The sequence below is a fragment of the Tilletiaria anomala genome, assembly GCF_000711695.1.
Source record: "Tilletiaria anomala UBC 951 chromosome Unknown K437scaffold_3, whole genome shotgun sequence".
In the NCBI taxonomy this organism is placed as follows: domain Eukaryota; kingdom Fungi; phylum Basidiomycota; class Exobasidiomycetes; order Georgefischeriales; family Tilletiariaceae; genus Tilletiaria; species Tilletiaria anomala.
In genome coordinates this window covers 190,547-212,766 of record NW_013547019.1, presented here as the reverse complement: position 1 = coordinate 212,766, position 22,220 = coordinate 190,547, and the positions used below count along the sequence as shown (strand labels likewise).

Here is a 22,220-nt window from a genome sequence, read left to right as displayed (position 1 = left end):
CATATTGTTGGATGGCTGCCGTCCAGTGCCTAACCTTAACACGCCCACTCGGCCGCCCGCCTTGGGAGACTTGATCGGCGCCGAGAGAGTGTGAATCAATGCGGCGACATTCCCCACCAGAGCAAAGGGTGCGTTAACCCTAACCCGATTCTCCAAGGCCCCATCATTCATCATTTGCAATGGCACCAATCCAACACCATGCTGCAGCAAACGCCAAGCTCGAGTCTTGCACAAGCTAGAGGAAAGAAAAGAAAATAATACGCTTGCATGCACATATATACATAGCGAGGAATTAGAGCAGCATGCATACATACATGTCCTGCAAGCACCAGCGCGCCTCGGCCGCCTGATGGAAGCCCTCTGGCTGCAGCTGCTCCTCCCCCTTCATGGCGCATCGACCCGACCCGCTGCCGCTGCCTTGTCAGAAGGCGCCGTCGCCTCGATCGGGAGAAGAGGAGCTTCTGCCACCGCAGCATCAACACCCGCGCCCGAGGAAGCGGCAAAAAGGGCACCCGAGCGCTCGACATTCTTTGCGCACCCGTCTCTTGTATCGCCAGGAGTGGAAGTGGAAGCGGACGTGGACGTGGACGTGGAAGCGGCCATAATGTCATGGTCAGCTGCAGCAGGGACAGTGCTGATTGCCCCCTGGCACCTGCTTCAGCAGCCGCTGATGTGGGTGCCGTATCTGCCTCTTTCCCCCCTGGCACCTGCCTCAGCAGCCGCTGATGTGGGCGCCGTATCTGCCTCTTGCCCCGTCTCTACTTCGGCGGCTGGCTGCGCAGCGTCTTCCTCGGTCGCGTTCGCGTCCGTCGCAGTGGGTACGTCGACGTCCATGGCGTCGCCAGTAGCACTAGCAGCAGGCGGCGGCACAGCACCTGTCCGTTGCGGATCAGCGCCGCTCGCAGCTTCTTCTGGCACCCGAGCCGTGTCGGGGACCTCAGCCAGCAGAGCAGCAGCTGGAGCAGCCACATCAGCTGGTTCAGTCTTCTGCGACTGCTGCCCTGCCGTGCTGCCCGCATCAGCATCATCTGCAGCTGCAGCTGCAAGAGGTTGTGCCTTGGGACTGAGCGCTGTTGAAAGACTGCTAAATGATGGATCCGCTTGCTGGTCAAGTCCAAGCGGCTCGGCCACTATGGGTGGGATGCCACTCGGAATGTTCTCGCCGTGCTCCTTGTTGATCTGGTCAATCACCTCTGCCTCGTGCCGGATGCGCTCTTCCTCCGTCTGGCCACCTTCACCGCTCTTTCCGAACCCGTCTCCGCTGCCATCCTCCATGGTGGCATCTGCTGGCCTATCGCTTGCGCCTACTGCACTTTGCTCCGCGGCCCTTTGCTCGTTGGCTATCTCTGGCGTCGGCGCCCGCACCAGCCCGACGCCGAGGATTCTGCCACTTGCAGGCCGGCGCGCCCACTCTTCTAGCTGCCCATAGTCTGCGTCATCGTCCTCCGTTGGCCATGCCTTGATCGCCAGCGACTCCTTTAGCTTGCGCATCTTTTCCGCGTGACTATCTTGCAGTTCGGTAGTGGCGGAGCGCAACTGCTGCACGCGTTCCTCCAGCTTTTTTGGAGTGAAACCTGCATACGGGGATGGCCCTGGCCGCAAATGTTCTATCGAGCAGCCCGAGAGCACGATGTCAGCGCATCATCCAAGGCAATGTATTTTCTCAGCTTGATTCTCACCCATCTTCCGCGCGTCAAAAATCATGGCGAGTAACTCATGACCGCGCTTGTATCGGGCAATGGCCAGATCTCTCGGTGTATGTCGGTCCAGATCGTCTGCAGATAGCGCCTGAAATCAGCGCCCCATACCACACATTCAGTCCAGCTCGGCGCGGAACTACTAACCTAGAGCCAGCTCGGTCGCCTCATCGTCCATCGCAATCCCCAGCGCCATGCCAGAGGACATGCTCTGCTGCTGCTGTGCTACAAGCAGCGCCTGCTGTTGCGCGTGCGCGTGCGCCGCCGCGGCAGCCTGTTGCTGCTGAGAGGTCAAGGCGGCGTGCGATTTGGCTTGCTTTCGTTTCCTCTTGCCTCCGGCTGTGACACCAGCAGGCGACTCTGTGCCGCTGGCCGGCGCGCCATATCCGCCGTGGGACGTAGCATGCTGCATCGGCGGGCTGCCCGCCAACCGCGCGTGGTGAGCCATCGTGCGGATACTGTCTGGCACCAACGCGTTTCCACCCTCGTACTCAGCTCGAACCGGGATGGTTAGTTCAAGAGAGTGCCCACGCAGAAACGAGTGTAGAGTTTTTGCAAATGCAACTTGACAACAGCGAACGGACGTACAGTTGGATGCGAAGAGCTGCATCTCGAAAGCAAGTTGACGCTGTTTTTAAGCGTGTGTTGCACAAAACGCATCACGCGAATTCTGGCCAAAAGCAATAAAAGTCTAAATATTATCCCCGTGTTTCCGCTTGAAACCAACGAGATTCCTTGTATATTATTTCTCAAATGCGGGGATTGTGACGCAATCAGGCAATAATCAATTCGGAATGCGCAAGTACCGGGATTACCGTTTGGCACCATCACAAAACGTCCCATGACGAGGTCTGGCGAGTCTTCTCAGCCTCTGAACCACCGTTTCCACGCCTGCGGGATACAAGTTGGCCTTGTAGGACCCATTTTCGCTATTCGAGCGTGCGAGTGTTCTCTTGCGGCCGCTTCGGCACCTGTCCCTATCCACTCTGGTCTTCCAACCTTACTTTTGCGCTATGAAAGCCATCACTGCCGCCTCGATGCGAAGAACGGTGCCTCAGCGTACCAAGCACGACTCTCTCCAACTGATACGCAAGGCGAGCTCATCATCTGCTATTGCCTGGCCGCCTGCAGATCCGTGGAATGCCATCGTTGAGTGGAGATCCGGCGATCGCGAAGCGCACGTGCGGCCCGGCCCGCTTTCACAATGGCGAACGACCGTGAAGATGAACATTTGTACTGCAGACATGAGGACCACTTGCTCGAGCAAGATGATGTCAGGTATGCATTCCAAGCATTTTGTCGGTTCTTTATGAGAAAGGGGGCAATGGAACTGATTTCTTCTGATTTCGCAGACTGGCATGCTGGCTACGATGCGACCGCAGTCTCACGACTAAGGGCAGCTGGAGCCGACATCATCGGAAAGACAAATTGCGACGAGTTCGGCATGGGGTTAGCACGTTAACTTTTCTCTCGTTGGCGCTTTCTAGCAAGCGTAACTTACTCGGAGATTTTCTTTCCAGATCCTGTAACATTCATACCTTCCACGGTCCCGTACGGAATCCTGCAACCCCCGAAGATCAAGCTGCTAGGGCGGCTGGGGGTAGCTCTGGGGGTGCAGCAGCAGCCGTAAAGGCTGGTTTATGTCGGCTGTGAGCCATTTCTAGAGTGACTATCACAACTGCGTTCCAGCTTTGACCGTCATAATACCGCTCGAAACACCATTTTACAGCGCACTTGCTTCAGATACAGGTGGGTCGGTCAGATTACCAGCGGCGTATTGCGGTGTATATGGCTTCAAGCCATCATATGGCCTTGTTAGTCGCTGGGGGCTTGTGCCCTACGCGGATAGTCTGGACACCGTAGGGCTGCTCGCAAACAACAGCGATGATCTGGCCCTTGCATTCGGTGAGGGCATCATCAATGGAGCCAGGTGTCCTGTCATGGCCAGCATCTAATTACGCATTCTAAATCCGTGCAGACGTCATCAATACCTTTGATCCTCAAGATCCTTCCACTGCAAATCCAGATCTTCGCAAGAAAGCTGCGCAGAATGAACAGAGCTGTGTAGACAAATTAATCAATGGGACAAACCTTCAAGGCCTTAAGATAGGGATCCCCAAAGTGAGCCGTACGAACTTCCAAATGCAGCACTGCGAGCCGTGCCAATAACTCCGAACCCCCACACCTTAGCAATATTTCCCAAAGGAAGTCTCAAAGAGCGCAATAGACGTCATATGCTCGGCCTCTAAAGATCTAAAAGCTCGAGGAGCCTCAATCGTGTCTGTCGATCTACCTTCAACGCCGCGCGCACTGGGCGCTTACTACGTTCTCGCTTCCGCAGAAGCAAGTAGTAACCTGGCCAAATATGATGGTACACATTTTGGTTACCGCGCCATCGCATTGGACGCCAATGGAGACAAGCTTAGCGACATTGACAGGCGTGAAAAGACCCGATCCGAAGGTTTTGGCGAGGAGGTTAAACGGAGAATACTGTTGGGGACGTACGCTTTAACGGCCGAGTGAGTCTTTGTCAAACTGATCTACAGAGCTGCTGCGATGTATTCTCTTACACAGCGCGCAATTCTTCAGCTTCTTTGGCAACTACTTTCTAGCGGCGCAGCGGGTGCGTGAAGAGATTAAGCACGACTTCAACAATGTCTTTGGCATTGCCGACGTCCGAACTTCGCGCTCGGGCGCCCAAGCCGGTGTCGACGTTCTACTTCACCCAGCAGCAGTGTCTGCAGCACCAAAACTGAGCGACATTCAGGAGGCCCATGCAGCAGATGGAGGTATCTCCGAGTACGTGCAGGACGTCCTCACCACTCCTTCGAGTCTTGCTGGCTTGCCGTCTCTGTGCCTTCCTATCGGTCAAGACGGCGACGGCATGCCGATCGGCGTGACCATCACTACCCAATGGGGCTGTGATCGCTTACTATGGCCGCTTGCACGAGCTTTACACGGCGCAAACCAATAGGCGAACCCGATCCTGAAGCCTTGCGACATCGGGCATGATAGTGCTACATGTGTATGCGTAGTGTACATATGAGCCCGATTCTTTCCCGCAATCAGCCATGTCAAAGTCCATCATCTAGGGGGAACAATCAAGCGAAGTACTTTACTTGCGCTCTCGCACAAATAATAGCAGCCACACCAAGCTGAGTAACGTGAAGCCGCCAAATTGAATACCAAGTGTCGCAATATCGGGCCACCAGAAAGCTTGGCTATTGAAGCCGAAGCTGCTGATGATGGACGCTGCCGGGACGTCGATGTCTACGCCGTATTTGTGCTCTTTGAGAGAGAGATTGCGCAGCTGAGATGCAAGACACGGAGGTCGTCAGCATTGAGTCGGATGCAGGTTGAGAAGTGTGCCAAAGCCTCTGCTCACCTCATTCACAATCAGAGCCTCGTACGCAGCGTGGAAAAATGATAAGTGCTGCAGCCACCTTAGTCCCACGGGGATGCGATCGCGGTTGATGAGCAGTCCCGCAAAGAGTAAGCTGAAGAGCATCGTGAGTGATCCAGCAAGATTTGCAACGCCTGTGTCCTTGATCGCGATGCTGATGAAGAAGACAGCAGAGCTAGCCGCCAGCGAGAAGAGCACCAGGACAAGTAGGAATTTCCAAAAGGCCGTGACTTCTGGGATTAAGCCCACGAGGAAGTAGACGATCGCGCCGAGGATGAAGGGCGGGATGACGCGCAGCGGTAAGATATCGAACAGTAGCTGAGCAATGCATATCGCGCATTTCCAGCGTCAACACCTAATATTGTAGACATAGCGCAATGGCACACTCGCAACAAACTCACCTTGGAGATGAAGTACGTGATGGGTGAATAATATCCGTTTGCTCGTTCCTTGACGAACAGCGCGCGCTCGTTGGCGAAGACACCGAGTGAAGTGAGGCACGAAAAACCAAAGAGGCTCAAGATGAAGAAGAACAGCCCAAGGCGGTTCTGGAAGCCCGAGATGTCCGTTGTGAGGTCGTGGTAAAGCAGACCGCAGAAGAGCGCAAGCAACGCTGCCATGGCGTAATGAGCCAGCATCAGCATTGGATTCCGGTACTTCCGAGCGTAGATTTGTGTCAGCAAACAATTTGGTTTGAGCACATGGATGCGAGCTGCCACTCACTAGGTTCTTAAACGCCCGACCACTAAGAATGGTGAATTGCATCCAGAGTCCAGCCTTCTTGTACCCCTTGAATATTCGAGTATCTCTTCCAGTCGACACAGACACTGCGTCGCCATCGAGTTCGGTGTTAGCCTGCGCCTCGGAGCCGGGGCTTTTGGCGCTCTCCAGCTCGGCTCGCAGATCAGCCGCAATGCTTGAGGCGTTGTACTGGTCGAACAACGTCTGCAGTCGCTCTGATACGGGTTGAGCGCCATTGCCTCGATGCTCGAAAGTGGTTCGTGCATCTTCATTAATGAGGCTCCAGCGTGAACGAAGGCTGGTTGTACGCGGCTCAGCAGTCGAGTGAGGACGCGTCCGCAACTCCGTATCGTTACCATCTAGTGCGGCTGCGGCTGTAGCTGGAGCTGGGGCCGAGGGTGTCTGACTCTCGATGGCACCCTCGATGTCAACCTCTTCGCCACCGTTGCCGGACTTCTCGTTGCGACTTGCTGTAAGGTCGATGAGGTAGTCTGCGACATTAAAGCCGATCGGGCATGGCTGGCCGATCTCATCAAAGTAGCCCACACATTTTTCGAAAGGGCCCGAGTAGACAATATGACCCGCAGCCAGGAGGACGAGTTGATCGAAGAGGGCCACGATGTTCGAGCGCGGTTGGTGGATGGTGAAGATGATGGTGCGTCGGTAGTTGCGCGCGAGGCTCGCAAGCGACTCGACAACATTGTACGCATTGTAACTGTCCAAACCCGACGTCGGCTCGTCGAGCATGAGCACGCTGGGACTCGTGACGAGCTCGCATGCAATACTCGTGCGCCTTGCCTCCCCGCCACTGATTCCTCGGATGCCGCCGCCTCCGATCCTGCTGTCTTTGATCCCCAGGATTCCAAGCTCCTCGAGCGTCTCGAGTGTCCGCAGCCTTTTCGCCTCGAGTGACATGTCGCGGGGTAGGCGCAGCAGGGCAGAGTACAGCACAGTCTCGTACACGGTCAGTGTGCTCATGAGCGTCTCCTCTTGATCGACATAGCCGACGATTCGCCTGAACTCGCCGTTGCTGATCTCCCTTCCATTGACAAGCGTTTTTCCAGCAACAACACCGCGCTTGTTGCGCCGTGCGAGGATGTCGAGGAAAGTGGTCTTGCCTGCGCCAGAAGCGCCCATGATGGCCATGATCTCTCCGGGTTTGACGCTGCCACTGACGCCTTCCAGGACAATCTTTTCACCTAAGCGATAGGAGATGTTCTTGAAGTGCAGCGAAGCGGGCATGTGGTCGCTCATGAGGCGTGTATTCTCTTCCTCTGGCAGGCGAACCGCTCCCGTCGCGCGGTCGAACTGGTCGTCGCGGCCAAGGAGGTAGAGTACCGCCGAGGCGATCGCGACGAAGAGAACGGCTCCGGCGGCAGAGAAAGCGACCCAGAAGACGGAACGAGGGGGGCTCGTGGGCGGCTGATAACCGGGAACCTCGCTGTAATGCACGCATTCGCCAGATTCGCAGCCAAGGAAAATGGCTGGATCTCCGAAGACGTCCGAAATGAGCTGGTTCATGGCGGGCTCTTCGAAGCGACAGTCTCGCTGGATACCATTCTTGTCCGCCTTGGATTTGCAAACGAGCTTGCCAGGGCCTTTGATTTCCTCAGCGAGGAACTCGGAGATGTCAATGCTGCCTGACTCGCCGCAGAGCATGCGGCCCGGGATGCAGGAGCACTGAACCTTCTCGCACTCGTACCTTGTTGTGTTTGTGTTGAGCGATGGGGAGAAAGTTTCGGAACACTGATCTAGAGCACAATAAAAAGACTCCTGGTGACCAATCCAGAACTAGAGCAAGAAAGCAATTGATGCGCGGTGGCGTCAGCGCCAGCGTCATCCTTCAGCAGCCGGAGCACGCTGTGATCCCACCTGAAAGTTGCACCCTTCATTGTTCTTATCACAGCTGAACGTGACCTGTGGCGGCCGGCCGGGGAGCATGTCGAGGATCTTGCGATTGGTCACATCGCATTGCTGGAAATTCTGGCGGATTGTTTGCCCGCCGGTGTAGCATGTCCCGTTCTCGCCGAGACGGTCGCCTGCGAGCAGAAAATTATCGCACGCTCGATCGCTCTGGCACACATTGCAGTTGATTCCTGCCCACCCGTCTGAGCACTGGCAGCCGAGACTTCCGTCTTCCCGAGGAAATCGTTTCGAGCCGTCGGCTGGGCTGCCGCACAGCGGTGACAGGCAGTCCTGGCCACCAAACCCGATCGGACACTGACAAAGACCATCGTATTCATTACACTCCCCAAACTGAGCGCAGGAGAAGGCCGGCAATTGACAATTGAAGCACGACGGCTCGGGGCAGGGTGGGCACCTTGATGACCGGTCGTCTGGGAGCAGAAATGCAGATTGAGTTGGGGTTCCAAGGCGTAGTCGGACTGTTGTATTGGTCAATGAGACACCAGCTGAGGCAGCCAGCAGCGGTGCTTGGAGAATGGCGAGAAAGAGCACGAACATTACCATGCTCCGCCTGAGTGCAGACTTCCCTGGACCGACCATTGTTACGCAAGCGGTGCTATGGGACCCAGGACGCCTGTGGCAACGGTGCGTGTTGAGCTGCCACCAGTCAGAGGTAACGCGTTGCAGCGTCAAGCGCGCGGACAAGTCCAGATTATGCGAGCGCCTCTTCTCGCTGTTCAGGACGTAGGCCCTGTATCCTCCACAGCAGTACACTCCCAATGTATGGACAGGATGTTTGGGATAAGAGGTGAATCGATCCCATGGGGGAGGGGGATCGGTCAACGGTCATGATGTATTGTGTATCTGCTGTTGTTCACCTTTTTGGGCTGGCTCGTGCGCAACCATGTGTGACTGAGAAGGGCTGCGTGCAGTTTGAAAGATGTACCATCCGCCTCTCTCAAGCGATCTCTCCAAGTATTGCTTGATCTCAACCGTCCATATTTATTCATTGATACGCTCGGCACCGCAGATAAACCCCTGCATCACGGTGGCACGGTCGCAATATTCGCTATGACTGGGTCCCCAGCTGGAAAACTCTGATGGTGTCTCTCTCCAGGCTCGGTGTCAGTACATTGAATCGCATTCAAAAAAGCAAGTGGCTTGGCTCCTGGACAGTGCCACGCAGGCCGAGAAAATATTCACATACTTTTTCCAGCTCGTCAAGGAGGCTATTGCTGTCGATACTGAATGAGTCAGATCGCTAGCAGAAGGGGTGGATATTGTACAGATTGGTTAGGAGTGCTCAACGCACATCTCGATTTGGATCAAACATTCTCATCATGATCCTCTCACCTGTGCTGCCAGACCTGACGACAGCGAATTGGGGGGTGGGGGGTGAGAGTTTGGGTTTGTGATGCGTGACTTTCTGAAGCCCAAGAGAAACATATAAGCAGTGTGGAGTGAACAGCGCCGCCTCTCCTAGATTGGGTAGGCTGCCAGGGAGCAAAAGACACGAGGATGGCGCCAGAGAGAAGGGGAACTTTAAAGAAGGAATGACGGATCGCATGTGGATGTCACTGACCCCGCCAGAGATGAGTTAGCTCGAGCATATCATGGCGCAAACGAGCGCCCCAAAGAATGAGAATGGTCATGCGCTTGTGCCTGCCGCCGTAGTTCGCACGGATTTCATCCCCACGGAGGAAATTGAATGTCTTAGGTAACTCGACCAGTGACTGGGCCGCGGTCGTTCTTTCTTGTGGGAGCAATGGGCATCACTGACGGTTTCTTCGATCTAAAAGGTTTCATCGTGCTTACTCTTCCTTTTTGTTTGTCTATCTGCACCGTTGCTTTGGTTGGTTGCTTCCCTGGTCGCTCGGCCGCTTGCTTTCGGTGACAGAGACATCGCGTCCACATACTCGTGCGCTCTAAGGAAACAAAGCGAGGGGGCAAAGTAGGACGTTCGGTTGAGCAACGGCATCACGTCCACGACGTCCCTCTGCGCCCACTCGCTGTCTCCGTCGCTGATGGTGTTCGCGCCGAAGCTAAATCCATCCTCGTAGACGAGCGCGCGCACCTTCTGCGTGAGCAGGTTCGAGTAGTAGCACACCGGTGCGGTCGACATGGCGCGTGTGGCACGTTGGTAGTCGTAGCACATCGAGTTGACTATCGTTTGCAGTTCGTCTAGGCCGAGCCTGTTTTCGTCGCGCAGGACAATGTACTTGGACCGGGTGTGCCGAGTCCATGAAACCCGCGTGCGCCTGAATGTAAAAGTCGTACGCTAATGTGTGTATGACGCCTGTGTCGACTACCGTGCCGACGGGCAGGTTGCCGCTGCGGTCGTAATACCTGTCGTTCTGCGCGAAGCAGCGGATGTTGTGGCGGCGCGTGCACACAACGTACGTCAGTTTCGGCTCGCAGTCGCTTTGCAGGCTGTGATAGCCGTTCCTGATCTCCTCGATCTCAAGGTCCCTGGCGTGCGCGTGCTGGCCCTCAGAGATACCATCGCGGAAAACGATGATGCTTGACGGCAATCACCGTTGTGATACTTTTGCCAGATGCGGAGGTGCTCCTCAAAGATGATCCGTGTATTGAGGATGATCTCCTGGGACTGGCGGCCACGCTGATACTGGTTGAACTGCGACTTGATCGGGCTCGAGATCTTGCCGATGTCCGAGTCGATGACGGCAAACAGACGCAGGGATCGAGGGAAGACCTGTGTTGGAGCCCGTGTGGGTGACGTCCATGCCGACGACCATGGCGCCAGGGGTTATGAAGGGCAAGGCAGCGGGGTCGACGATCTGGTTGATACCGCCGAGCTTAACATTGATCTTCATCGCGACGTTGGCGCAGTACTGTAACTGACCACGGTCGTTGAGGCCCTTCTTCACCTGCAGAACCTGCGAGGGGACGAGGATCTTGGGACGCATAGCGCACTCATGCTTGATCGCTTCATGCAGTGGTACCTCCTGGCCGTCGAGGAAGATGACAAAGAGTTGTGGGTCCATGGACCTGCAGGTGCGCTCCCAGGCGAGCTTACCAGCGGCCCTGAGCTCCTGAGAGACGCATGGCACACAAGCAGCGGCAATGGAGCTGCCGGAAGGGACAATACGCATGTCGACGGTGTGACACACGGGCTCCTTCTCGATGTAGACGCCGAGGGCGTGCATCTGCTCGCAGAGACCGCGGTTAACAAAGTGCGATCTTTCCAGAACTGCGGCGCGCGTAGTTGATGACGGCCCAGCAGCGGAGGCGCGAGTCGGCCCCTTACAAAACTTAACATTGGCCAGGTTACACCCTCCGTCCCTCGTCTTCATCGAGTGACCAGAGTAAGTCACATTGGGAGGCGGCGGGCCACGAGCAGATGTGGTTTGCATTTCCTTGTCTACCCCCCTTCCCCCCCTCCCCCCCAGAGTTATTCACGACCTCGCCCTTGTCATAGAACAAGTTCTCGCGGATCTCGTGCGTGCGTTTCATGCGCTCCTTGGGCCTCTGTGCCGACTGTTTGATTATGTCCTGCACCTGCATGGGTGTCAGAGATAGAGGTTGCGGCGGGTTATCTGCCTCAACCTCGCCCTGCGCAGCGTGGGCGGCACGTGCAGGTTTGTTGCCGTTGAAGAACTTCCTGCCGCCGGCTCTGTGCACCTTGTAGATCTTGGAAGGGTCGTGCCTGAACAAAATGTCAAGAGCTTACATGGCAGTGACGACCTTGTTGAGCAGCTTTTCATCACCGGTGTTCACTTTTTCGCCATTTCCACAGCAGAAGTCCTCCAGGATGGACAGGTCAACCTCATTGACTTTGCGGATCTGTACGTTGAACTTGTTTTGGCCCTTAGACTTGCGGCCTGGGGAAGTAGGTAGCTCAACTTCGAGGGTGAAGTTGATCAATGATAGGGGTTAGGTTATATACGCATTCTTGCGTCCATCAAAAGCAAAGGAGGCGGCGACCTTGGGGGTCAGTCCGTGCTCTCCACGCTCTCCAGCCTGCTCGAAAATACGCTAGGATAGTCGCAGAGATAGGAGCTTTTGGACATCGGCTCTGTCACTAGGGCGGCGTCTGTCTGATGCACCTTTGAGTGGCTCCTCACGGTTGATGATGGCCTTAATATCGATATCATAATGGAAGGCAGTGCCCGAGAAAGCGTCCTCGTCTGAATTTGGCAAGTTAAGCTTGATGGGGAACAAGTTGCTCATAACATTTATCAGGCGACCGGCGTGGCTTCCCTTGTCAGGGCGGAGTGCAAGGTCTGTATGGACGCGGCGTAAAACATAGGAAGAAGAGCGAGAAGGCAATCGGAGCAAGCTCTCTGCACGGTTCGATGCAATTAAATTCCCCCCAGCAACGTGGACCCGCGGCCGCCAAGCTTGGCGTATTCTTCTTTGACATCAACCATGCCCTTAATTAGTTTGCCACTCTGGTTCTTGAAGCTTCTTGAGTCTGCTTGTGCGAAATGGATATTGCTCAATCGGACGAGCGGCTGGAACCGTGTTTAAGGGGGAGGGATTGCTGATGATGTAAGCTGGAAGAAGAGAGGCCGTCACTTGTGACGCATCCTGGAGCCAAGGCTGGGATAGCGTTACGTCTGTGCGCTATTCGGACTCCTCCCGACAGCCACAGCAGCAGCGGTCAGCAGGCGGGGGACGCCCTGAGGACGTGCGCGAAGGGACTCAAACGAGCAGCAGGCTGCGGCGAGCAACAGATATGCAGGGGATCTCTCCAAGTGTTGGAAGGGAGCGAGAAAGGTTCAGCTGGCTAGCTGCCATCGAAAGTCATACAGTCACGCACCCCAGAGAGATCTCCCGCCGGCGAGACTAGATGGCGGAGTATATGACCAACTCATTGAGACTCAACAGGCTGCCCCTCCATGCGCCTGCGCGTCTGTCCGTTATTCCCCTTTCCTTGACGAGGCACGTGACCCATTTACGCTCTCATTGATCGCGGTTCGCGACACGAAGCGATGCAAACGCGCAATACAGCTTGATTAAGGCTTCACACTGTAATCATCTCACCAAAGGCTGCAGGCCTGAATCGAATATTTGCTGCTTCAACGGGGCAAGCGGAGGTTAGGGTTATGGTCTGGATCTCGGCCGAGCCAGAAATGTGGGCCACAATAGCTGCTGAACTTTCAATTCAACGATGTACTGTACACGTGATGCGCTGATCTTCATTAGAAGCTAAAAAAGTCAAGGGGTGTCTGGACTCTTTCTCGCACGTTCCTGAGGATCCACTCGTCCCTTCCGTCTCGGGTACCCCCAACACCTCTTCCAAACTCTTGCTCCGCGACCACTCCTTCGAATCCGGGTCCGCCCAGTCGGACATCGCTCGGCGTCAGCAGCGTCGAACTCATCAGGTGCGGTGCGAGGCTCGAGTCCGAGCGCAAGCCGTCGGTAAACCGGTCTAGCGGGCTGTCCGACACGATGGCCAGAGGCGAGTCGTGCGAAGTTTGGGGTGTCGTTGATACCATGCGCAGGTCCGTCGTACTGCGCCCGAGTCCCAGGCCCATTCCCATGTCGAGATTACCTTCCTTGCTCGAGATGGATTGCAGCGCGTAGACGTCATCGTCCGTTTCCCCCATCGCGGGTTGCCAAGGCATTCGCATGGCAATCGGATCGGGGTCTCGTATCTCTTCTCTTTCTTCAGCCTCCTCTTCTGCACTGCTGCCACTGCTGCTATCCTCACCGTGCGTTGCTGCGAGCCGTCGGAGATGTCGTCTGCCCTCCCTGTGCGCCGCGAACGCTGGCCTGACTCCCGCAAAGCTGCCCATCGAGTTGATGCTGTTCTCGCGGATCATTGGGCTGGACGTAGCGCTCACTGCGCTCGCCACACTGTCCTCCCTGACCATTGCCGCGCTACTGGCTACGCTACTGACGCTATCACCGCGCTGCATGCCTAACCCCTGTGTAAGCATGTCTCGCCCGCTGCTGCTGCTGGTGGTGCTGATATGCGAGCCCAAGCGCGAGAGGAAAGGTGCGAGCGGCGAGTTCTTGTGCAGCTCTTTCACGCGCACTTGTGTCGCCAGGTCCCGTCCTCGGCCGCGAGTGCTACCCGCGCGTGACGGCGTCCTTTGCTCGAGACGCACGGCGGAGATGCAGCGCAGCGATGGTGAGCGCATGGCTGGGGACTGCTCGTTGTCGTGAGCCGTTTCACCCGTGCCATTCAGCTTCGGTGATGTTAGGAAGAAGTTACCGCCTCCCTTTGAATCGTGAAAAGAGAAGGACGATTCGCCCGTGAGTTGCGCAAGTGTCTCCTTTCTTGCCTCCAGCTTGCTGCCCTCTGAGCGCTCTGCCTCGTCCGTCTCCTCAGAATCATTATCAAAAGGACCCCTAGCTCTACGCTTTGTAAGCGCCGTCGCCGCCTTTTTGCTCTTGCCGACTTTGCGAGCAACATGTTGTGCCACCAGTGATTCGCGCCGAGTGAAGTCCGCGCTGCGCCGCTCACGCTGCGCAGTCGGTACTGCTTGCACAGGCTGGATGTATGCGCTTCCGCCACTGTCGCTTGTGATGGCGCAACTGTTCATCGCAACGGCCGTTGTGAACAACGGAACGCGTCCTTTCATAGCAGGTACAACTCCGGGTGTAGCCACGCGCAGGGCAGTCGGCTTGTACTCGTGAGGTGTAGAAGTGGCCATTGCAGAGGCTGTTGCTGCTGCTGCGGCATGTGCAGCAGCGAGGATGTGCTGAGACATCTGCCTCTCATTCAGTACGACACCGTCTACGGTGAAGATCGGCGTGGCGATACGCGAGATGCTTGGCGATGCAGCAGAGTTGAAAGCGACACTCACGAGAGATTGAGGACTGGGGGCCTTCGAGTGAATCTCTCCTGCGCCTCCCTCTGTCGCTTCAAAAGTGGAGACAGCCCAGGCTGTCATTTGCTCGGACTTTTTCCGCTGTTTGATCGACTCGCCGGTGGCAGCTGCCTTCGCTAGAGCTTCGATCAACGTCGCATCAACCTCCTTGGGTAAGGCCAATGATCCAACCGCATCTATCGGGGAATCAATGATCTGCTTCCGCTGTCTTGTAAGGCGCAACGGGGACGATCCCCGGCTGGTTCCTTTTTTGCGCATCTCCCGGCGGAGCGTCTCGTCGAGGTTGTAACGCGGAATGAGCCCCTGCATTGAGGACGCCGCGGCCGACGAGTGCTTGCTGTAGCGGTCCGACTCGCCGACCTCTGATGCGAGACGGCCGTACTCCGGCGCGTTTAAGCCACGGATAGGTGACATAGTTTCCATGTTGCCGATACCCAAGCCTATTGCTGCGCTGCCGCAGTCCGAAATCCTGTAGTTGCCAGATGATCATGAGGAAGGACGTCAGCAAAGGTGTCCCGCGTACCCACAATGAATTCGGCGTGCAAGGACGTGTGCTTACGTTTTGGCACGGCTAGATGAATGGCTGAAGCTCGACTTTACCCTTCTCGCGTTCCTGTCCGGAAGCTTGAGGCCCCCTTTCTCTGCATCTCTGTCGCTCTCTTGGTCCTGTTTCTCTTGTCTTATCTCCTTGCTGCCTGCAACTCGCGGATCCCAAACAGCCGGTGCGTCCATGTTGCGGCCATGCAGTCTCGCGCCGTTGACTTCGATCTCCACCGTGGCCCATGCTGTCGGTTCCGGCAAGTCGTGCAACACGAGCGACGACGGGCGGGGTATGCTGAAACGTGAGAGACGGCGGGTGGCCAAGTCGGGACGGGATTCCGAACCATCGCGGCTGCTGTTGTCGCTGGAGGCGCGGAGGCATGGTGTTGGCGAGCCAGGGGGGCGGATTTCGATTTCACCTTCTGTAATTGGATGCGGGCTTATCGAGACTTCAGGTGCGGAACGCGAGCGCAGTCTGCGGAGCGGCGATGAGGCCATCTGCAGCGGGTCCACGAAGATTGCTGTCTTTGTTTGCAAGTCATTCTTTCCGGCGGCATGCTGCAGCAGCTGTTGCTCCGCGTGCAAGCTGTAATTGAAGGGTGTGGCAGGGCCAACGCTGACTGTAGTGATCCGACGAAGGTTGCTGGCGGTAGTACCGGAATGAGCATGCGAGTTGGACCTGTCGGCGAAGGCGACTTCTGGCAAATCCTCTCCCGGAAGGACAATAATGCTATCTTGCCTCTTCTTTAGTAGTTTGGTCGAAGCCTTGGAGGGAATGCGGCTGGATGGAGAGCCTTCGCGTCGCTCTCCAAGTTGTTCTTGCTCGGCTTCCAAAAGCTCATGAGAGGGCGATCCGACACGCGGGACAATTTCTGTATGAAGACAGAAGCGCGGCGCTTTGAGCACGGGCACTGTTAGACGATCGTTGTCGACCTCATCCTTGAAGGGTGCCGCGCCGACCATGTCATCATCACCAGCACCAAAACCGACACCTATGCCAAGCCCTCTAGCTCGATCTTTGCTGCTGTCGGTTTTCCGGTTCTGCTTCGCCTTGCGATACTGGCGACTGTAGATGCTGCCGCCCTTGCGGTATTGCTCATACCCAAGACACGGAGAGGCATCCAAGTCAGTGCAGTAGCCACCCTCATCGTCCGATTCGTGACATCCGCCCTCAAAACCCGCCTTCATCTCTGCCATGTGCTCCACATTTCTCGTGGCAGCGCGTAGTTCCTTGTCGACCCAGTGGAACAGCTCGCGCTCGAATTCGCTCTGCACGTCCGGGTCGCTAGCACGACGGTTATCCTCTTCAGAAGCCAACTGGCGCGCGTACTGGGCAATCGAGGCTGCTTCTTTCGTCGAAGGGAAGACGATGGAAGGGGATGGATAAGGAAGTGGAGCTGCTTGTATTTCCAAGGCACTACCATTGTGGCCTCCTTCGTGCGGGGTGAACGGCAGCGAGAGACGATAAGAGTTCTTGAGGCATGACTGCATGGCTGGCTTGAGTAGCCTGGAGGTGATACCAAGCTTGGTCTTGGAATGCCTAATGGCCGAGTCTGTAGAGCCCTTCATCTCAACCTCGGGCGCTCGAATGTTGTAAACAACTTCAGTTTCGCTTTCCATCTTCTCTAGGTGGATGGTGCGCTTGCTGCTGCCGAGAAAATAGGCCGAAACAGGCGAAATGGCATGATGGATCGCAAAGCTAGCCCTCCTACTACCCCCTCGGCCACTAGTAGAGTTCGCGCCCAATTTTTGCTTTGACGCTCCTCCAGACGCGCGGCGGACCTTGCGGTCAGCGATGAAGAACGTGCTGCGAAGCGGCGAGATATCATCTTCCTTGCCGCCTGTGCCCGTCGACAAGTGAGTGGGCGCCTCTGCCTCCCATTCCACGGTAGTGAAAGGGTGAACATTTCTGCTGTTCCCAGTACCATGGGTGTAGTGGGGCAGGTGGAACGAATGGACGCGATTTGCGACGATGGGACGTAGCTTGCTGATTACGTGCTCGAAAGAAGGAACACGGCTTTGTTTGGGACGGTTGGGCGACTCGCCGAGTGCGAAAGGGGAGCAGACGTTGGCACACATATCTTCGGTGTTCACATCCAACCGAGGGCTAGAATGGAAGACCATCTTGCGCTCGCAGTTGGTGGTGCGAACTGGAACGCGTCAATGCTCGAATAGGACGCAAAGGCGTGTTGACGAGATCGAGGCGCGGCTCGCGGCAGCCACGTTGCTGTTGCGAAAGGCGTAAGTCACAGTAGGCGCCTGCGCCTAGGATGGCTACCCGCCGCGTAGCAAGACAGTCAGCAACTTATAAGTGTTACCAATGGATGGAATCCTCCCACTCACGAACTGTTGGACTACGCGGGTGTTAGAGCCCTGCTCTTTCAGATATGCAATGTCTTCGATGCTGCGTTTCGCGCTTCCTATTGCTGTTGATATGCTGAATTGTCTGTTTCTTCGACGTTAGAAATGATAATGTGAGATGTGAAGAGACGCAAGACGATGCAGGAGATGATGGGGCTTTGGACAAAAGGAGCAGGAAAGGGACAAACATGGCATCCACCCCAGTAAGCTGTACTTATAATACACCTAGCGCGCCGATCGGACGCCAAGCGAAGATCTCAATCAGCGAAAGTCGACTGAACAGATGGACTGCCCGGGCTCAAGTTCGTGACGGCTTGTCGCACTTGAGCTGTGGCCAACCACCAAAAAGGACAAGGTTCACGTGGACACCTGGTCGACCCGCTCATGATGATGATGCATCGGTCACATGCTAGGAGAGTCATCCTGCTCTGGACGGGGCGCGTTGAGCTGAAGGACCGTGAGTCTTGGATGGCCAGGAACAGTCGCTGCAACTTACTTGGTCGGCTAGTCGACTTACTGGACCTCCATAGTGGATGAAACGACGAAGAGTCAGTTCGTCGACTGGATGAAAGACACGGCCCACACGTACGCGGACTAACGCGTAGAGGGTCGATCAACCGTCAACAAACAGCGGCCTATGCTCTATGAACCTTTGGCATCGGTCCGTAATCGGTGCAATTGTCTCCGTTTGGTGTTTCCATTAGTTTATTTAGTTTCGAGTCACTTGGACTATCTAGTCTCAGAAGTCACTTAAGTCAAACACGCACGCGTCTCTCTCTCCTCGTGAGCGCTATAGCGGGGGCATCACCAGCACAACTTACCACAAGGCCACAAGTTTGCTGGCTTGTTGTTACCAACTTGTGCTTGCTGAATGCCACGACTGAGTGAGACGCAGGGGAAGAAAAACCTCGTGTGAGAGTGAGGAGGAAAAATCGACGTTTGAGCTACCTTGATCGACGGCAAAGCAATAATGTCAGACGCACAACCACCAACAGACCCGACAGCGAACGCAGCCGGCAGCAGCGGTGCTGGCGACTTACCCAAGGATGATGACAACAAGAACACGCCGTCATCGTCATCTGCGGTGGCAGGAGGAGCATATTCGTCATCAGGCAGCTCACGAGAGAAGAGCTCATCTGACGACAACATGTCGGAAAATGCTAAGCCGCCAGAGGAGGAGCCTCTGCCTGATGAGGTGCTCAATGCGAGCGTGGAAGAGATCCAGACGCGGACGCGGTTGCTGGAGAATGATATCAAGGTCATGCGCTCAGAGAACATGCGCTTGATGCATGAGCAGACGATGATGCGGGAGAAGATCAAGGACAATGCGGACAAGATTAAGCAGAACAAGGTGTTGCCCTATCTGGTGGGGAATGTTGTCGAGGTGAGCATCTAGGTGGAGTATTTATAGCAGCAATTGTGCACCAAGGTACCCTTTTCAGCACTGTGCTGACATTCCCTCATCTCTTGTGGGACTTGCTGCAACGTAGATTCTCGATATCGATCCAGACGTGGACGAAGAGTCTGAAGAAGGCGGCGCGCAGATCAATCTCGACACGCAGCGCAAAGGCAAGTGTGCGGTCATCAAGACGTCCACGCGCCAAACCATCTTCCTGCCCTTGATTGGCCTCGTGCCGCCAGAAACGCTCCGGCCGGGTGACTTGATCGGCGTCAACAAAGACAGCTACCTCGTGCTTGACAAGCTTCCAGCCGAGTTCGACAGCAGAGTCAAGGCGATGGAGGTGGACGAGCGACCAACGGAGCAGTACACTGACATTGGTGCGCCCTCACTCTCTTTCTGGATGGCCTTTGGCATCGCTTCTGAGACTGACATTTCCTAATGCTTCTTAGGCGGTCTGGACAAACAAATCGAAGAACTGGTCGAAGCGATTGTACTTCCGATGCAGCAAGAGCAGAAGTTCAAGAACCTCGGTATCCGGCCGCCCAAGGGGGCGCTCATGTATGGCCCACCAGGCACAGGCAAGACGCTTCTGGCGCGTGCGTGCGCAGCACAGACGAACGCATGCTACCTGAAGCTAGCAGGCCCATCGCTGGTGCAGATGTTCATCGGTGACGGCGCGAAGCTGGTGCGCGATGCGTTCGAGCTGGCGAAAGAGAAGGCCCCTGCGATCATCTTCATCGACGAGCTCGATGCAATCGGCACGAAGCGCTTTGACAGCGACAAGTCCGGCGACAGGGAAGTGCAGCGAACAATGCTCGAGCTGCTGAACCAACTCGACGGCTTCAGCTCCGACGAGCGCATCAAGGTCATCGCCGCGACGAATCGCATCGATATCCTTGACCCGGCGCTGCTTCGCTCCGGACGGCTGGACCGCAAGATTGAGTTCCCGCTCCCGAACGAGGAGGCCCGCGCGCGCATCATGGAAATCCACAGCCGCAAGATGGCCGTCGGCCCCAATGTCAACTTTGAGGAGCTCGCGCGCAGCACGGACGAGTTCAACGGTGCACAACTCAAGGCCGTTTGCGTCGAAGCGGGCATGATTGCACTGCGCGAGGGTGCGACGCAGCTCGACCATGAGCACTTCTATGGGGGCATCATGGAGGTGCAAGCCAAGAAGCAGAACGAGATGTACTATTTCTCGTGAAAACGAGTGGCATTGAATCACATGCGCTTCCTTCTGGTGTTGCTGCAGGTTACCATCCCCCCTGCCTGGGGGGCATCCTCAATTTCTCCAATTGACCATCATGACATCATCCCGGACGGGCAGGAGGGTGACGTTGACGCGATCATCCTTGAGGATCATGTCGTTGAATTCGGAGATCGCTTTGGCGTTTACCAGGTTGATCTGTGGCTCTACCTCGAGCAGACCGGGCGCGAACGCCGTACCCTAGTACAGACAATGATAGCCAAGGAAGAAAAAGAGACTATTAGATAGGAGTCCAATACAATTTCTATCGGTCCGCTCACCTTGCAGAGCGTATTGTCGATCAAAAGCGTTCCGGTCTTGGCTAGCAGGCCACCGTCAATGATGAGCTTGTAATACTCCACATACCCTCCTTTATCGGCATCGATGAAAATGAGATCGAAAGGGCCTTTGGCCTTCTCCGGAATCGTCTTGCTATCTGACGAGCTGCCACTGGATGGAAGGAGTTTGAGGCTGTCGGATGCCTTGCTCGTCACGACGGTTATGCGCTCTGGGCCGTGGCCGGCAGCTCGGAAGTAGGGCTCAACGAAGCCCTTGAGGTACTCCATCAGCTCGAGCGTCGTAACGTGCGCCTTCTGGTCGTCACGCGGGAGGTTTTCGGCGATGCAGAGCGTGGTAGTTCCCGTGCGCATGCCCACTTCGAGCACCGTCATCGCGCATATGGCGCCCACGAACTGGCCCAACCATGCGCCCTCGTACGGCCCGGCGCAAAAGTGCAAGTCAAGCTTGAGGCTGGAGGCACCGCGCTCATATACGCCGGCCCAATCGTGCGAAGTGGTCGCCTGCAGCAGCGCAGGTAGGCCGGGTAAGTAGAGTGCGAGTCTACGTACGGTTCGAAGGACGAGAGGAGGGTCTGTGCGAGCCGCAAACGCTGCAGCGCCGAGGTGCTTGCTGGTGCGCCGCTGCTGAGCTCGGAGAGGGCTTCGGCGACCAGCTTGGACGCAAAGAAGAGTGGCGTCTCGGCTGGAATGTCGATGCGGCCCTTGATCGCGGAAGTTATCGTGAGAGACGTAAGGTACAGTACGAGCCTCGCAACTAATATCTGATTGACAGTGCGACCGTGATAATTAGGAGAGACCGTCGTTGAATGGAAGCGGAGCAGGAAGCACGGAAGCTCGCACTTCATAAAGCCGTTTGTTTGGAAAGTCCTGGCTTACCAACTGCATTTCTCGTCTGATCATCGATCGTAGTCCACTCACTCGTGTAGGTTTCGACCGTGCGCACGAGCTGTTCGTCACCGTGTCAGGCTTCGTATTCCCTGAAGTTGCGATGTTGGAGGTAGAGTGCGATGCTCACTATGCGTAAGACGAATAGATATGTACAGCCTGGGTTTGAATTGATCAGTTGGATGAGCTTGCCCTTCTACGTATTGCAACTCGAGGCATATCAATCCAACGTCAACGGTTGTACACAACTACTATCACATCTCGTTTTAGGCGTTGTGCGCACATCGCGAAACGTGTGCGGGGGATGTAACACTTGCTGCGAATGATGGAAATGATCACGTGTCCATTTATTCGCTTCGGTGTGGCACGGCAATGGGCCTCACCACCGGCACTTCCACCAGCCCTTTCTCAATGCTGGTCGACTACGGTTGGTATATGCACCTGTATGGTTCTCAGACTTGAGAATCTAGTCTGATCCCTTCCCTTGTACAGTGCCTCTGCACCTCTGGGAATTGGTCTACTGTGAGCGCTGACGGTCGCAACACCAGCAAAGGAGGGTTCTATTTTCTGGCTTGCATTGGCCGGCCGGGCGCGGGTGGGCCGGGTTACTGGCTGGCTGGCTTGTGCGCGCGCACTGCGGTGCTGTAACGATGGGGGGGGGTGTATAGTAAGTAGGTAGAGTAAGTAGTAAGTAACCTTTAAACCCTCCCCCCAATGCGCAGCGATTAGGAGTCTATGCGCGCCCATGCCAAAATGTGAAATTGTACCGAGGGATGGAAACGCGATTATGGGCTATAAATTCAGATATTGAGTTTACTTTATATTTTGGCACGCACTGAGAAGTCGCGATTGGCCTGTCGATCATTTTCGTGTTCAGCCAGCCGGGCATCCTTACTTCATCTGTATCCATCCAGCCCATCATGCACCTCCAGGTCCAA

At 55.9% G+C, this 22,220-nt stretch overlaps 9 protein-coding genes across 9 annotated transcripts; 3 read left to right on the top strand and 6 right to left on the bottom strand.

Moving 5' to 3' along the window:
* Window positions 1-242: 242 nt before the first annotated feature.
* K437DRAFT_253282 (uncharacterized protein) lies at window positions 243-2,137 on the bottom strand. Its single transcript, XM_013390649.1, has 3 exons — window positions 1,845-2,137; window positions 1,680-1,775; window positions 243-1,607 (listed from the first exon to the last, which is right to left on the bottom strand). The coding sequence occupies exons 1-3, from the start codon at window positions 2,107-2,109 to the stop codon at window positions 658-660; spliced, it is 1,311 nt and encodes a 436-aa protein (XP_013246103.1). The 5' UTR covers window positions 2,110-2,137; the 3' UTR covers window positions 243-657.
* A 446-nt stretch (window positions 2,138-2,583) lies between these two features.
* On the top strand, window positions 2,584-4,870 carry K437DRAFT_253281 (amidase signature enzyme). Its single transcript, XM_013390648.1, has 7 exons — window positions 2,584-2,975; window positions 3,050-3,146; window positions 3,218-3,346; window positions 3,427-3,602; window positions 3,676-3,818; window positions 3,888-4,216; window positions 4,287-4,870. The coding sequence occupies exons 1-7, from the start codon at window positions 2,711-2,713 to the stop codon at window positions 4,669-4,671; spliced, it is 1,524 nt and encodes a 507-aa protein (XP_013246102.1). The 5' UTR covers window positions 2,584-2,710; the 3' UTR covers window positions 4,672-4,870.
* On the bottom strand, window positions 4,701-8,556 carry K437DRAFT_242300 (uncharacterized protein). The gene is made up of 5 exons (XM_013390647.1): window positions 7,714-8,556; window positions 5,824-7,632; window positions 5,502-5,756; window positions 5,083-5,418; window positions 4,701-5,007 (listed from the first exon to the last, which is right to left on the bottom strand). Exons 1-5 carry the CDS (start codon window positions 8,344-8,346, stop codon window positions 4,813-4,815), a joined length of 3,228 nt encoding a protein of 1,075 aa, XP_013246101.1. The 5' UTR covers window positions 8,347-8,556; the 3' UTR covers window positions 4,701-4,812.
* A 544-nt stretch (window positions 8,557-9,100) lies between these two features.
* Window positions 9,101-10,108, bottom strand: K437DRAFT_96899 (uncharacterized protein). The gene is made up of 2 exons (XM_013390646.1): window positions 9,562-10,108; window positions 9,101-9,499 (listed from the first exon to the last, which is right to left on the bottom strand). Exons 1-2 carry the CDS (start codon window positions 9,899-9,901, stop codon window positions 9,321-9,323), a joined length of 519 nt encoding a protein of 172 aa, XP_013246100.1. The 5' UTR covers window positions 9,902-10,108; the 3' UTR covers window positions 9,101-9,320.
* A 1,229-nt stretch (window positions 10,109-11,337) lies between these two features.
* K437DRAFT_96855 (uncharacterized protein) lies at window positions 11,338-11,693 on the top strand. The gene has a single exon (XM_013390645.1). It carries the CDS (start codon window positions 11,423-11,425, stop codon window positions 11,642-11,644), a length of 222 nt encoding a protein of 73 aa, XP_013246099.1. The 5' UTR covers window positions 11,338-11,422; the 3' UTR covers window positions 11,645-11,693.
* A 1,167-nt stretch (window positions 11,694-12,860) lies between these two features.
* K437DRAFT_271772 (uncharacterized protein) lies at window positions 12,861-17,597 on the bottom strand. The gene is made up of 3 exons (XM_013390644.1): window positions 17,433-17,597; window positions 15,109-17,363; window positions 12,861-15,018 (listed from the first exon to the last, which is right to left on the bottom strand). Exons 2-3 carry the CDS (start codon window positions 17,211-17,213, stop codon window positions 12,912-12,914), a joined length of 4,212 nt encoding a protein of 1,403 aa, XP_013246098.1. The 5' UTR covers window positions 17,214-17,363; window positions 17,433-17,597; the 3' UTR covers window positions 12,861-12,911.
* A 1,000-nt stretch (window positions 17,598-18,597) lies between these two features.
* K437DRAFT_219126 (putative RPT5-26S proteasome regulatory subunit) lies at window positions 18,598-20,056 on the top strand (the record flags this gene model as incomplete). Its single annotated transcript, XM_013390643.1, has 3 exons — window positions 18,598-18,834; window positions 18,941-19,229; window positions 19,302-20,056. The coding sequence occupies 3 exons, from the start codon at window positions 18,598-18,600 to the stop codon at window positions 20,054-20,056; spliced, it is 1,281 nt and encodes a 426-aa protein (XP_013246097.1).
* A 78-nt stretch (window positions 20,057-20,134) lies between these two features.
* On the bottom strand, window positions 20,135-21,242 carry K437DRAFT_265914 (uncharacterized protein; the record flags this gene model as incomplete). Its single annotated transcript, XM_013390642.1, has 3 exons — window positions 20,135-20,299; window positions 20,380-20,898; window positions 20,943-21,242. 3 exons carry the CDS (start codon window positions 21,240-21,242, stop codon window positions 20,135-20,137), a joined length of 984 nt encoding a protein of 327 aa, XP_013246096.1.
* A 407-nt stretch (window positions 21,243-21,649) lies between these two features.
* Window positions 21,650-22,072, bottom strand: K437DRAFT_96761 (uncharacterized protein). The gene has a single exon (XM_013390641.1). It carries the CDS (start codon window positions 22,027-22,029, stop codon window positions 21,691-21,693), a length of 339 nt encoding a protein of 112 aa, XP_013246095.1. The 5' UTR covers window positions 22,030-22,072; the 3' UTR covers window positions 21,650-21,690.
* Window positions 22,073-22,220: the final 148 nt, after the last annotated feature.